The sequence below is a fragment of the Callorhinchus milii genome, unplaced genomic scaffold (assembly GCF_018977255.1).
Source record: "Callorhinchus milii isolate IMCB2004 unplaced genomic scaffold, IMCB_Cmil_1.0 Scaffold11, whole genome shotgun sequence".
Classification (NCBI taxonomy): domain Eukaryota; kingdom Metazoa; phylum Chordata; class Chondrichthyes; order Chimaeriformes; family Callorhinchidae; genus Callorhinchus; species Callorhinchus milii.
In genome coordinates, this window is record NW_024704752.1 from 4,541,860 (window position 1) to 4,555,733 (window position 13,874).

General features: G+C 41.0%; 1 protein-coding gene across 1 annotated transcript; it reads right to left on the bottom strand.

Annotated features, from left to right (window-relative positions):
• Positions 1-1,686: 1,686 nt before the first annotated feature.
• On the bottom strand, positions 1,687-12,523 carry LOC121849909 (extracellular calcium-sensing receptor-like). Its single transcript, XM_042339297.1, is given in 8 exon segments — positions 1,687-2,603; positions 3,928-4,051; positions 4,819-5,046; positions 6,384-6,768; positions 6,844-7,220; positions 9,145-9,335; positions 9,338-9,435; positions 12,414-12,523. Coding segments are annotated over 8 exon segments (2,430 nt in total).
• Positions 12,524-13,874: the final 1,351 nt, after the last annotated feature.

The following is a 13,874-nucleotide window of genomic DNA, read 5'->3' on the forward strand; positions in this document are numbered from 1 at the left end:
CCCGCAGACATTTCTCAAAGAGGCAATCTAGCCCTCAGTAGCCAAAAGATTGAACCACACTGCTTTAACCTGGTGTATGGCTCCTTTTTCCATTGCTCTGAGTTCACAAAACGGTGCTTCAAAACATTATCCTATGTGAAAGGCGCTATATAAATGCATGCTATTGTGGTATGTATGTAACTACAAGCCATTTTAGCATTCTCAATTTTTATTAAAGTAATATTTCAATAATGTCAAGAGTATTAATGCACCATCAACTCCATTTTACACAGAATAATCAAAACTACTCAACGGTAATATATAATACTAATAACAATACTTGCATTTGATATAGTGCCTTATCAAGTCTTCTGGACATCTCAAAGCGCTTCACAGAATATACTGTAAAGTGAATTGACTCTATATTTGTGGGTGAAACGCGGCAGCCAATTGTGACAGCAACAACAAAATACAACAAAATTACATTTATAGAGCGCCTTTCACTTCGGGAAGATGTCCCAAAGTGCTGAACAGTCAGATGTTGGGGCCCGAGCATGGAGGGGAAGTGGTTTAGGGGTGATGGAAGGCAGAGAGGTGGGAGGGCGACCAAAGGCACAATCAAAGAGAAGGGTCTTGAGACCAGCCTTGAAGGAGGCAACGGAGGAAGCGAGGCGAAGGGACCGTAGGATGGAGTTCCAGAGTGTGGGAGTAGAGAGGCTGAAAGCCTGGCCACCGATGATAGGGTGGGTCAGGCAGGAGACAGCAGTGTCCCACAAACAGTCTTTGATTGAGTGACCACATTTTTTTGAGGGATTATTACCCCCGGAAAAGCGATCTTTGCATGAACTTTATGTGCAAGGAAATAAAATGTTTCCTGTGATATTTATGAGTTGCATTTGAAAACACTGTGTTGTAAAAAGGTGTAGTCAAGTCCAATCTCATTTCAGAGAGAAACATCTTCCAAAGTAACAATAAAAACAGGTGGATGTCGGTTTTTTAATTAAATCTGGACCTGTGACCAGCTACACTTCTAGGACGGCCCAATCTCAAACAGATCTGAGACGAAAAGTTGAAAAACAACAACTTGCAGTTATAAAGTGCATTTTCACATTGAAGATGTCCCAAGGCACTTGAAGGTGAATCAAAGATGGAACAGAAGAGATATTACAAGTTATATAACTGTTGTGGATATATAATAATCCTTGCATTTCATACTTTAACAATAATATCTCAAAACTTTACAAATAGGTTTTGTATAGTGCAGTGACTGTGTATTTGTACGGGAATTTGGAATGTATTTGGAATGTGGAATCCAAACTGCACACAGCAATGTACTACAAACAGCTATGAGTTGAATGCCCAATCTTATTGGAGAATTAATGGCCAGAACACCAAAATAAACACCTTTTCTGTTCAATTGCCCATTGAAGATCCTGTGCTATTCGAAAAGAGCAGGAAGTGCCTCTTAGTGTGCAATTAAAATTGGTCATTCACTTCATGGCTGGCTGATCTTGTATATTGTTGTGCCCAACAATTAGCAGCCTTGCTCACCCACAAAATTCTCTTTACAGTAAAGTAATATGAAATGCTTTGAGTCGTCCTCCCAACATCATACATGCTCTATCAAATGCAGGGATTATTATTGTTATAAAATTACCTATTGCAGCTTTCTAATTCGTAAGCAATGGGGAACAAATTACCTGTGATTCAAAAGGATTTTTGGGGGCATGTTTTATCCATGAGATGCTTTCTGGTATTTTTATGGGGTTTTAACAAAATAACGTAACATTTGGGAGCAAATATGCAGATCAGCACAGCAAAGCTTGATGACAAAATAGCAAAGATTTCCACAGCGACTGTATACTTTCCAGGGGAACTGACGTACGCAGGTATGAAGGCCAACCAAACAGCACCAAAAACAAGCATGCTGAAGGTGATCAATTTAGCCTCATTGAACTGATCTGGCAACTTTCGTGCGAGAAATGCAAGCACAAAACTCATACAGGATAAAAAACCTATATAGCCTAACACACAGCAAAAGGCTGACACTGAGCCCAGATTACATTCCAAAAGAATCTTTTCACTGGAATACTCAACGTTCCTTGCTGCAGAGGGTGGTGACACAAGAAGCCACACAACACAGATGATGACCTGTATAAGTGTACAGCTGAAAACACTGAGTACCTGCTGCAGAGTGCCCAACCATTTCCACACATTACTATTGGGAAGAGTTGCCTTGAAAGCAATCAGCACAACCAGAGTTTTTCCAAGAACACAAGAAATACACAGAACAAAGCTCACCCCAAACAGTGTGTGACGCAGCATGCAAGTCCAGGTGGAGGGCTGGCCCATATAGGTGAGTGAACACAAGAAGCAGAACGTCAAAGAAAAGAGCAGCAGGAAGCTGAGCTTGGAGTTATTGGCTCGGACAATTGGAGTATCTCTGTGATATAATAAAACTGCCGCAACGATGATTGTGCTGAGAGCCCCAAGAGCTGAGCCTGTTGTCAGCATCAAGCCCAGTGGCTCTGCAAAGGACAGAAACTCAAGTTCCTTTGGGATGCATTTGTTTCTCTGTAGGTTTGACCAGGAATCTTCGGGACACGGAATACAGTTCAGCGAATCTAGAAATTAAATATTTTTATTAGCAACATTTTATTATGCAATTTAAATAACCTCACCAACTTGTGGCATGTATTATCGCTGTGATCAGCCAGTGCCTGACACATGTGGAAACCCATTACTATGATTAAGCAGTGTCTGACACACTCAAAAACCCTTAGGATCTTTAATTGTATATTCCATTTGGAGCTTGGACAACAGCTTCTTACCTCTGCATACTATCAAGATGGATATATAAATGTGTGTTCATAAACTCAGACGCCATGTAACGTCTAGTAACATGTAACGCCATGTAGCTGTCAACTGAAGCCTCAGTGCTTCCTCATTTTTGAGGGGTCAGCCAGGTGTGTGATATATGTGGATAACCCATCGCCATGCTTAGGAGTATCCAAAGCAAGAATTCCATGCATCGAATCTACATATGAAAATCCCAGAGATAGATTGTTGGAATGGAATACGCACTCTCTCCCTGAAGGGATGCATCCTGCTTATCTAATTGCAGAAAGTATTAGTCGCAGGTTGTCAAGAACCAATAACCAGCTAAAACCACATAGCTTGCCATTGATCTCAATGTCTAACAAGCTTTCCCGCTGTTTGTCCAGCTGGGATGCCTCACCCATAAAGGCTTTGACTTGCAAGGTTAACAAGAGCTGAGTGGGATGACTCCTTGGAACGGAGTTGGCTTTACAGTGGGCACGTCTATTTGCCTGTGAAGGTCCTCCCTCCACACCCTGAAGACACATAGCTGACAAGGAAATGCTGAGGCTTTGGGCAACAGCTGCTAGACAGCCTTACCTGGAGTCTGAGTTTGTACCCAATCCAGGGCTTGGAATCCAACTTAATTGGTTTTACATAGAGGTCAGCTCCACACCTCCATCCTGCGGAACCCCGCTCAATGGGAAGGATGTGTGTATCCGAGCTGTGGGCAGGAAATTGGTAACACTCATGTAATCTCCTCTGAGGTGGGCAGGTCCAGCGGTCCTGGTTTAGCTCCTATCAGGTACATCCCCAGCCAAAGCACAAAGTACCCATAAGTCATTAAAATCATCAATGAGACAGAAATAAAATAAAATAAAAACAAATCCATTTATCCAGAACTGGGTTTCTTGTGAGCTGAGGTTCAGAGCATTCAAGTTGAGAGAGTAGCACCAGTTTGGCTCAGTGGCTAAGCTATTTCTCCTCTGGGTCAGAAAGAGGTTTCAACTCTCATGGTGGGATTTCAGATGAAAGTCTAACCATATTGTGGATACTTCATTGTTTCAAACATTAAACTGAGATGAACGTTAAAGATCCCATGCCATGACCCTCAAGATTTAAATGACTCACTTGTCCTGTTGCTAATTTCACCATCTGGGCAGAGCAGACAATCATAACAGCAAACTGGCTCCCCATTTCGAGCTGCTTGTCTACTCCCGGGAGCGCAAGGCTCAGTACATGCGGACTGTGGCACCTGCAGTACACACACATGCACACACACACACGTGTCAGCACAAAACACGTCACATGGACACAAATAACCATTAATAATACATGAGTTTGAATAATTGACCCCTTTAGAGTGCGCCTGGGATAACCTCCTTGCCTGATTATGTTAATAATCGCTACATGTGGTATAAGCTCATTTCACATCGGGATTTTTCACATCCACATAAACAGGTACAAATGAGACTTTGGCTGCATGTCTCATCTGAAGGTCAGCACCTCTGATAATGTAGTGTTCCCTCAGCGCTACACTGGACTTTATTTGGCACAATATTGAAATGTCAGTCTCGACTGTGAACTCAAAATTCCATTGTGGACCTTAAATCCACAAACTTCTGCCCCAAGAGATGAGAGTAAATAAACAATCACATTTGTCTTGTTTTATTATGTTTGTAAATTGGATTTCGTAATTTCGTTCGGTAATTTGTTACACTGCACACCAGCTACACTGGTTAAGACAACAAAAACTTGCACTTATATCACGCCTGTCAAGTCAGATGAACGTCTCAAAGCACTGCACAAAGATGACGGGGTTAATTGGAAGACAGGCAATTTAAGGGTATTAATTAAAGATACAATCAAACATGTGGAGGTGGTTACATAATTGGGAGAGATGATGTGATGATGATGACAATTTATTGGCAATAATTATCAATGTCGCACTTCACAATTTCTCTAAATGTTATGTAAAATGTCATCAAAAATGGATAGGTTGCTCGAATAGGTTGTGATTACCTGCTTTTGATTATTGTGCCAAATGATAGCTTCCTGGTTTATCAGAAGATCCTGCCCCAATCCTCCATCTGCATCAAACCTGCCAACCTGGACATATCGAATGGAACCATCTGATTGTCTCTGCCAATTAATAATATCATACAATGCAGCAGGATTCCCATTGCTGTCGAAGGTCATGTCTCCTGCCGAAGTACTGTTGTATCTCAACCTGTGCAGGTAATGAAGAAGCTGCGGAAACAGTTTTAAATTTGTTTGGCTGTCTGACACGTATGTTAACCCATTACCGTGCTTTAGAGCAATTCTAATCCAACACTAATTGGCACACGTGTATGCCACCTGTACATTGACAATTCCCTGTGATTTCTGTGCCTTTCACATTAGGATGACATCTCAAAGTGCTTCACAGGATTTACTGTGAAGTATCGTGACTGTGTGTTTTATGGTTCAGGGTAGCCAGTAGCTTATGTGGGGAGAAGGAGGAGAGGAAATCCGACAACTCAGGGTCACTCTTGCTTCTGAGTCAGAAGTTATAGGTTCAACCCCACATTGGAACTTAAACTCACATCATCTAAATTGACACTCCAATGGATTCCTGGAGGTGGGCGGGGGTTGCATTGTGAGAGGTGCAGTCCTTTGGAAAGATGTTAAAACAAAGATCTCGACTGCCTGATCAGGTGGACATTAAAGATCCCATGACACTGTTCAGAAAGAGAATGGAGTTTATTTGGTTGTCCTGGCCGACAAGCCCCCAGATAAAGTTGGTCAATCATTTCATGGCTATTTGCGGGACCTTACTGTGTGGAAACTGTCTGCTGGGTTTGCCCACAAATATAGTCACTGCACTTCACAGTATACTCTATGAAATGCATTCCCAAAGTGAAAGGAGAAATAGAACAGGAGTTCTATTTTGTCAACTTTCAACTGAAGGAAATTAGACCTCATCCAGTCCTTAATGTCTGGCAGGCAACTGGTCAGAATAGCAATGGTCTTGGAATGAAGGGTGGAGGAAGAGAAATAGAGTTGGGTGTCACCTGTGGAAGTGAGCCCTACACCTGTGGATAATGTCATTGAGTGACAGGTAGATGGCGTAAAGGCGAGGGCCAAAGATAGAGCCCTGAGGAATGCTGCACGTGACTGTTGGTGATAGGAGGAGAAACCATTAGCAGAGATGAAAGTAAGAGTGAAACCAGGATAAGACAGAACAGTGAAGGTGAAATAGAGAGGAAAGATGGCAGAGAAGATATAGTTCATCGTGTTCAAGTATTAGTAAGGTGCAGAAGATCAAAAAGGTAAAGAGCCCTAGTCACAGAATTAAAGAATGTTGTTGTCTCAGTGCAGTGGGTGGAATGGAAACCAGATTATAGGTCATGAAGCAGTCAAGGACCGAGTGGGAAGAATTCCTGACCCAAGGCAGTTCTGCAGTACTCCAGACACAAGGAAATTTCCATGTGTAGGTAGCATACATATGTGGAATTCTAAGTTTGGTTTGGATATTCTTAAGCATAGTGATAGACTTCTACAGGTGTTAGAGCAAACAAAAACACAAGTATCCCATGTGTCCCTACCTGCCAAGCACTGAAGTTAGAAATCTTGGCACAGCTATTGTCTGGTAATATTTCACCACTACTGACACAAGATTTCAAATTGTGAAGCGAGTGAGCAATTGCATAGACTGCTTTGTAAACGTTGTAAGAAACTCTCAATTCAGAGACGTCCAAATAGATACTGTCAGTCTTACTGAGGTCCTCGGAGCCTGTGCACGGCTGGTATCTAAGTACCGATGCATTGTGCTTTTCAATACCAGCTTGCTTGCTCAGCCAACATTTGAACATTGTTTCCCACAATTCTTTCACCAGTCCATTCTCAGGAGATTTAAAAGGATCCACTTGGAGCAGAAAGTCTCTCAGCCCTGGAATTTCTGCTCTGGGAATGGCAAACCCTATTGTCCCATCCAAGACTGGAAGATGTTCTACTGTTGCCATGAGAGATGAGGTGACCCAAGCCTCGCTGGCGATCCATTGGTGCCCAGTGATGTTTTGCTGGACAACTTCTTTAATCAGAGGATATGCATCTCCCTCAAGGGCAAACATGACAATGACTCTTGCCGTAGATCTTTTGATTGTCTCTGTTATTTGAAGGATTCTTTCTCTGGAATATACCTTCGGAATGAGCTCAGTGAAGGCAATGCACACTCCCAATTTTTTAACTTCATCAGTGAACGCTTGAGTTCCGTACCGACCATAGTCATCATCACCTGCAACTGAGCCAACCCAGGTCCAGCCAAACCTCTGCACCAGGCGCACTACTGCTCTGGCCTGAAAGGTGTCACTTGGTATTGTTCGAAAAAAGGCTGGGAACTCTTCTCTGTTACTGAGACAGGAACAAGATGCAAAGTAACTGACCTGCGAAAGTCAGAAACAGCATTAATTTGTCAAAGTAGCTCACGTATTTTAGAAAAAGAGCCGCAATTCAGCCTGTCTACTCTCACTCTCTGGAATGCCCTCTGAGTCCCTTTGCTTCACCCCTTCTCTGGCCTCTTTCAAGGTCTATTTCAAGACCTTCCACTTCTGACCGTGCCTTTGGTCATCTTGGAAGTCTTTGTTCTCTTAAGTAAAGCACAGCATCAGTTTATCGTCAAAGGCAATATTTGATGAAAACAACCGCCACAACAATTGTGGAACATGAGACTTTTAAAGTGATCGGAACGTGATGATTGATTGAAAAAGGGGTGGTGGGGAGTGAACACAAGATCAGGAAAATATTTTTAAGGGGTGATAAGTATTGGTCACAACTAGTCTGAAATTGAAACAGCCTCTAGAGGAAAGACAACTGTTTCATGGATTGGTAAATATGTCTTTCTGTATGTGCACATCAATAAAACAGGTTATTGATGGAGAACCTGTCTCTGGTTGTCTCTGTGTTCGAAATCTGAAAATTAATATTTTATTTTATTTAAAGTAAATATGATACAAGATTGATCCATTGCAATCAACAAAATGATTTATATAAGTTTATCATTAACTATGCTAAGGATTATATTTATTATTATTTGCCAACTCTCTGCCCACTAATAATAATAATGTTTGTTACATCCATCCAGATGAACTAGATCTTGATTCAGCAAAAATAGAGATAGAAAGAGCGATACTTCATCTGACTCAAACTTCGACTCAACAAAAATTATATTCCTCCTTCTCGAAAGTCAGGAAAATATTATAAGAAATCTCTACTGAAGAGATGACTGGTAACTTCCAGAAATCACCATGAATAAGATAGAAAAATGAACATTTAGAGAGGTAATGCAATGCTACTTCATAACAGCCATACAACATCCATACGAAGGAATTCTAAAGAAAGTGTTTGAAATATGGAGAAAAAGAAATCCTAAAACAAGACCGACAATGATAGTAAAAAAACTAGCTACAACTGGAAGATACATTGTAAGTGACAAAAAAAAACCCTGAAGAAGTAAGAAATTGAAACTGGCTGTCACGTTTCGTTCGCAAAATATTGTCAATTCACTTTATGGTATATTCTGTGAAGTTCTTTGAGAAGTTTTGAAAACGTGATCAGGCGCTATATCAAATGCAAGGATTATTATTATAAACAAAAATGAAACAACTGAAGGAAAACAAGAATTGAAAAAGAGATTAATGATTACAGAAGTGATCACTCCATCCTGACCGAAATACACAATTTAAATAATCAATTTCAAAAATGATAAACCTTCGCCGGAAATACTGCATGATAAATGATGAAAAGCTCCGCTAAAAATCAAGCAAAATCCCAGAGAATAAGATGACAAAACAAACCATATTACCAGAATAAAATTAAGAAATGTAAAGTTTTTATAGGGATATTGGAAAAAAGCTCAACCAAGTGAAAGTACCACCTGCGTTCGAGGAAATAGAAGAGTTTTGGAAGAATATACGGAAAAAAGACTGACAATTATCACAAACAGACTGAACGCATTAAAAGACAAACTAGGAAAAAAATGAACATCTTGATAATAACCATGGATAGATATCTCAGAAAAAAGTAGTTACAGAATAAATTATAAAATCACAAAACTGGAAATCACCTGGAATTGACCAACTGCAGAAATTTTGATTGAAGAATGTTGAATTTTGAAACAATTGCAAGAGAATTCTCAAAAATTATCAGACAAACTGAAACAGAGCTCAAATGGCTAATGTCTGGTTTAACTATGCTAAGAGCAAAGAATGAACAGACAAATATCCGAAAAACTATCATTACGACACTATAAAATACTGACATCTCCCAAGATATTCCTGTCAAAAAGTGCCACCCTATGATTCCTCTTACCATGGGAATTTGGAACGGTGCAAGGGTCCTGAGTATAATCATGGACTGGGTGGATCCTGAGTCTCCTATAATTATAGGCACAGAAGAGTTTTCCGCACAGCTCTCACCGGCAAATGTTTCCTCCTCTCCACTTGCTGAGGTGATGGCAGATCTCAGTGCCTGGCTGTGTGTTCCACAAGTGTCAAAGATTGAAAGCCAAGTTTCACCCCAGGAAGAAGCTCTCCATCTCTGTTGATTTCATCGATCGCAAAAACCATTGTTTGCAGCCAACGGAATGCCCTGAAATCAAACCTGAAAATGTGGATGGGTTTAATTCCCTCGAAAAATTAACTAACCTGCAGCAATCACAAATGTGTTTATATTACATAAATCGTTATTTATATTCTTACTCCAAGAAATTAGTATGGTCCTAAGACTACATCGTTGCTCAATGCACAACATTTTCTCTGGCAAGTCTCCTGCTGCTTATCCAGCTAGCATGGCCATACTTCTTGGGACTTTGTCTTACAGGAGCTGAGTGGGAGGATTCCCTGCCCCCAGTGACTGGTCTGTCCCTCCAAGTCCTGCCAATGAGCCAGACTGCCTGTGCCATCATCAGCAGTGCCCCGAAGTACTGCTAACTCGCCTGGCTCAGGAACCAGACTATTAAGACTGCCTCATAGGATTGACTCAATTCTGACATTCTGTTACCAAGCGGTTATTTTTGAGGAAGTCATAATTGTCTACATGAACTTTCAGGAAGCAGTTGATAAGGATTTTCAAAGCAGATATAGGTTTAAATTAAGGTTCACGGAATTATGATAATAATCCTCGCATTTGATATAATTATTACTTTTTTTATTATTACTTCCTGGTGTGACAAGTAGACTGCCTGAGTCACAGAAGCTTTGAGTACAAACAAGTGAACATGGAATCAGGCAATTTGTCTGTACAGAAACTTACCAAGAAAATACACTGAATAGAGGACCAGTTTTATACTCTGATTAATAACACAAGGCAGAAGTCATTGAATCCCAATGACACATTAGAACATACTGGCACTATGTATATATAGAACAATAAACATTTACAGTACAGAGTATTTGATCTATCTTCTGTACTGCATAGAGTAATCCATTCAGTTCCTGCTTTATTCCCCACCCCAGTAAAAATTATTCCGTTATCCCAGCAGATTATATGAAATGCAAGAATTATTATGTTTTTGAAAAAACTAATTGGATGTAAACTGATCTTACGAAAGGTGACATTATGTATAATAATCTTATATGCAATGAAGAGAGGGTGAAAGGATTGACTCTGCCATGGCCAAGAATCCCACAAATAAAATCAGTCATTCACTTCATCTCTATTAGTGGGTCATTGCTATGTGCAAATCAGCTGGCACATTCATCTACAAAATACACAGTCACTACACATTATTGTATATTCTGTGAGGCATTTTGAGACATCCTCCTGATGTGAATAACCCTTGATCCATGACTACAATTCTGATGGACTTCAAGTCCTGGATGAGAACTAACTTTTTCCAGTTGAATGTTGACGAGGCAGAGACTCTCCTGCTTGGCTCCTGTCAGCACCTTCTCATCTTCAGGCGCTGACAGTATCCATCAACATTAGATGCACTCTCCACTTCATGGAGCCACTGCAGAATCTCAAGGTCTTGTTCAACTCTGAATTGTCCTTTAAACTGCACATTCCTGCCCGAACTCATTCAGCTTTCCCCCACCTCTGCCATTACCTCTCCCCTTGGGCCGCCGAGACCCTAATCAATACTTTTAACACATCCAGGCTTGACTACAGCAACTCTCTGCTCGCCAAACTATCCAACTCTTTCCTCCACAAGCGGCAGATCCAGAACTCAGCAGCTTATGTACTCTCCCACACTAGACTCCACAAACCTATCACCTCCATCCTCACCTGGCTCCATTGGCTCCCCATCTCCTAGAGTAAGACCATAAGACCACAAGATGTCATAGCAGGAGGAGGCCACCCTGACATTTAATAAAATCATGGCTGATCTTCTAACCTAATTCCATTTATCCACCCTACAGGTATCCCTTAATCCTTCTATCCTTTAGAAATCCATCAATCTCAGTCTTGAATATGTTCAAAGATTGAGCATTCACAGCCCTCTGTGGAGAGAATTCCATAAATTCACTGCCTTCTGAGTGAAGAAATGTTTCCTCAACTTAGTTTGAAAAGGCTGGCCCTTAATCTTAAGATTATGATCCCTAGTTTTAGATTTTCCAACCAGAGGAAACAGTCTCACGGCATCTACCCTGTCAAGACCTTCCCAGAGTGTTAAGTTGAAGATGCTTGTCCTCACTTTTAAATCCCTCCATGGTCTTGCTTCAACCTACCTCTGTGACCAACCGACCTGCTCTCTCTGCTTGGCAACCACTGACCTACTTTATATCACCCACCCTGCCCATCCCATCATCGGTGGTCAGTATTTCAGGCTTTCCGCCCTACACTGTCTGGAACTCCATCTCGGATTCCCTTTGCCTTGTATCTTTCCTCATCTCCTTCAAGGTCTGCCTCAAGACCTTACTCTTTGACTGCACCTTTGCTCGTGTTTCCAACCCACCCTTGACCCCTACCCTTCCCAAATAACCCCCAGCTCGGGTAGAAACCCTTGACTGTCCAGAACCTTTGGACATCCTCACGATGTGAAAGACACTATATAAATCCGATTTGTTGTTGTTATGAACTGGCTATACCAAAGGTAAGGATTATTATTATCTTTCACATCGTGCTCCTATATGCAGTGATCTTTTACAGTGATCTTGATTTCTGTGAGTGCATAAATAAAAAATAGAGAATTAATCAACCTCACAGATGTACACTTGATATGTACCTAACATGTACCAGGAGACATTCTCAGCACCTGAGTGATAACTTAGCAGCAGACTTGTTTGCGTTTATTGCCAGTAGGTGAGAGTAAAGAACATGTTACTCTGCAGGAATAATGCTGTGGAAAATAGTAATCTCAAGATTGGTTTGGATAAGGAAGGTCCTTCAGCCCGTCTGAACTCATTCCTACAGAAGACCTACTCTACCAACCCCGATCACAGCACGATCAACTTCAAAAAGGCCAGAAAACATAAATTAGCAGTAAATTTTCACTAAATTTACCAGCCATATTTTGCATGAAATTTTTTTTCAAACACAAAAAACAGACCAACCAGGAAAATAGACTTTTTTTTGTACTCAATGGTCCTTGGGTATTGAATAAGGCATCATTTGGTATGGGTGCTGAGCACACTTACCCTTCACAGTGAGGAGCTTCTGGCTTTAGGCTGAAGGATAGGTCTGGCTCAATAACTCTGTAATGAACTGGAAACAAACCAGTCAGGATCACATCTCCGTCTTGAAACATCACTGAGAGTTTGAACTGTGCTCGCCGTGTACAGTGTGGCTGGACTGTCACAAGGACAGAGAGCAGCAGAGATACAAAGCTTGAGAACAAAGACATCACAGCTTGTCATGCTCTGGAATGAGACTGGGCTTGCCTCTGTTTGTTTTATATGTAGAGAAGCTAGAGGAGATTTAAAAGGAAATTGAATAATTCCCTAAAATGTCCCTCCTCCTCAAGTGAACAAATCTCAACTTGTTTCACCTTTGAGACCATGTATTATGGAAAGAAAACACAATGAGAGGATTAGTCTATTCCCGTCCATGTCTTTGTGCTTGTCACATCAAACTACAAAACTACAACTCTCTTCTCATAAAGCAATTATGGAATTAAGGGCAGAGTGTAGCCAATTGTTACTAATGAAACTGAATGTGAGTGTGCTGTCTGGGAAATCATTTCTTTCACAGCTTCACTTCACTTTTAACCTTTGTTTGTACAGTCATTCTGTACAACTGTACAAGTACAGTTGTCCAGCACCTAGGGATGTCCGCCCAATGTGAAGGGCACTATAGAAATGTAATTTTGTAATGTATTTGTTTGGACTTGGACTTGTGTGAAGTGACCAGAAATAGTCACTTAAATACGCATATGAAACCCAAAGCTACTAAAATTATCAAATTAAAATTATTCAGTAGAGAGTGGGTATTTCCATAGGGATAGAGAGAGAGAGAGAAAATTACCTGTGATTATCTTTTGCAAAGTTACAAAATTACAAAATTACCTTTTGCAGGCTGATAACAATGTTTTGCATGACAACAATGTCCCAAAAACAGCCATGACGGCCAGGATACTGGGAGAAACTAAGGCAAAATACTCCAGATGCTGGAAATCTGAAATAAAGTCACTGGGAACATTCAGCAGGTCAGGAGGGTATGTATGGAGAGAGGAAATTGAGTTAACGTTTCAGGCGATGATGTTTCGTCAGAACTACTCAGAGGCCATGCTTTCAGCCAATCCACCTTGAAACTGGAACTCTCATCGCAAACCCTCTCTGCCTTGCCTCCTCCTTGCCCATCTTTTGATCTCACCTGAAGACCTTCCCCTTCAACTGTCACCTCCCCCTCTTGTTGACTCAACATCAAGCTCCCCCACTGTTGAGCACTCTGAAAGGTTAACCCCCACCTGGATGGCGCTATATAAATGCAAGTTGCTGTTGTTGTTTGCATCAGTATCAGACATCTACCCAAAACCCCCAAAATTGTCTGATTTTTAAAAAATTATATATTTCCATTTCTTTTTGACCATGCTTTCGGTCATCTTTTCCCCTTCGCATCCCAGCTCAGCTGGAAAGTGTTGAGCGCTTTGAGATGTCCTT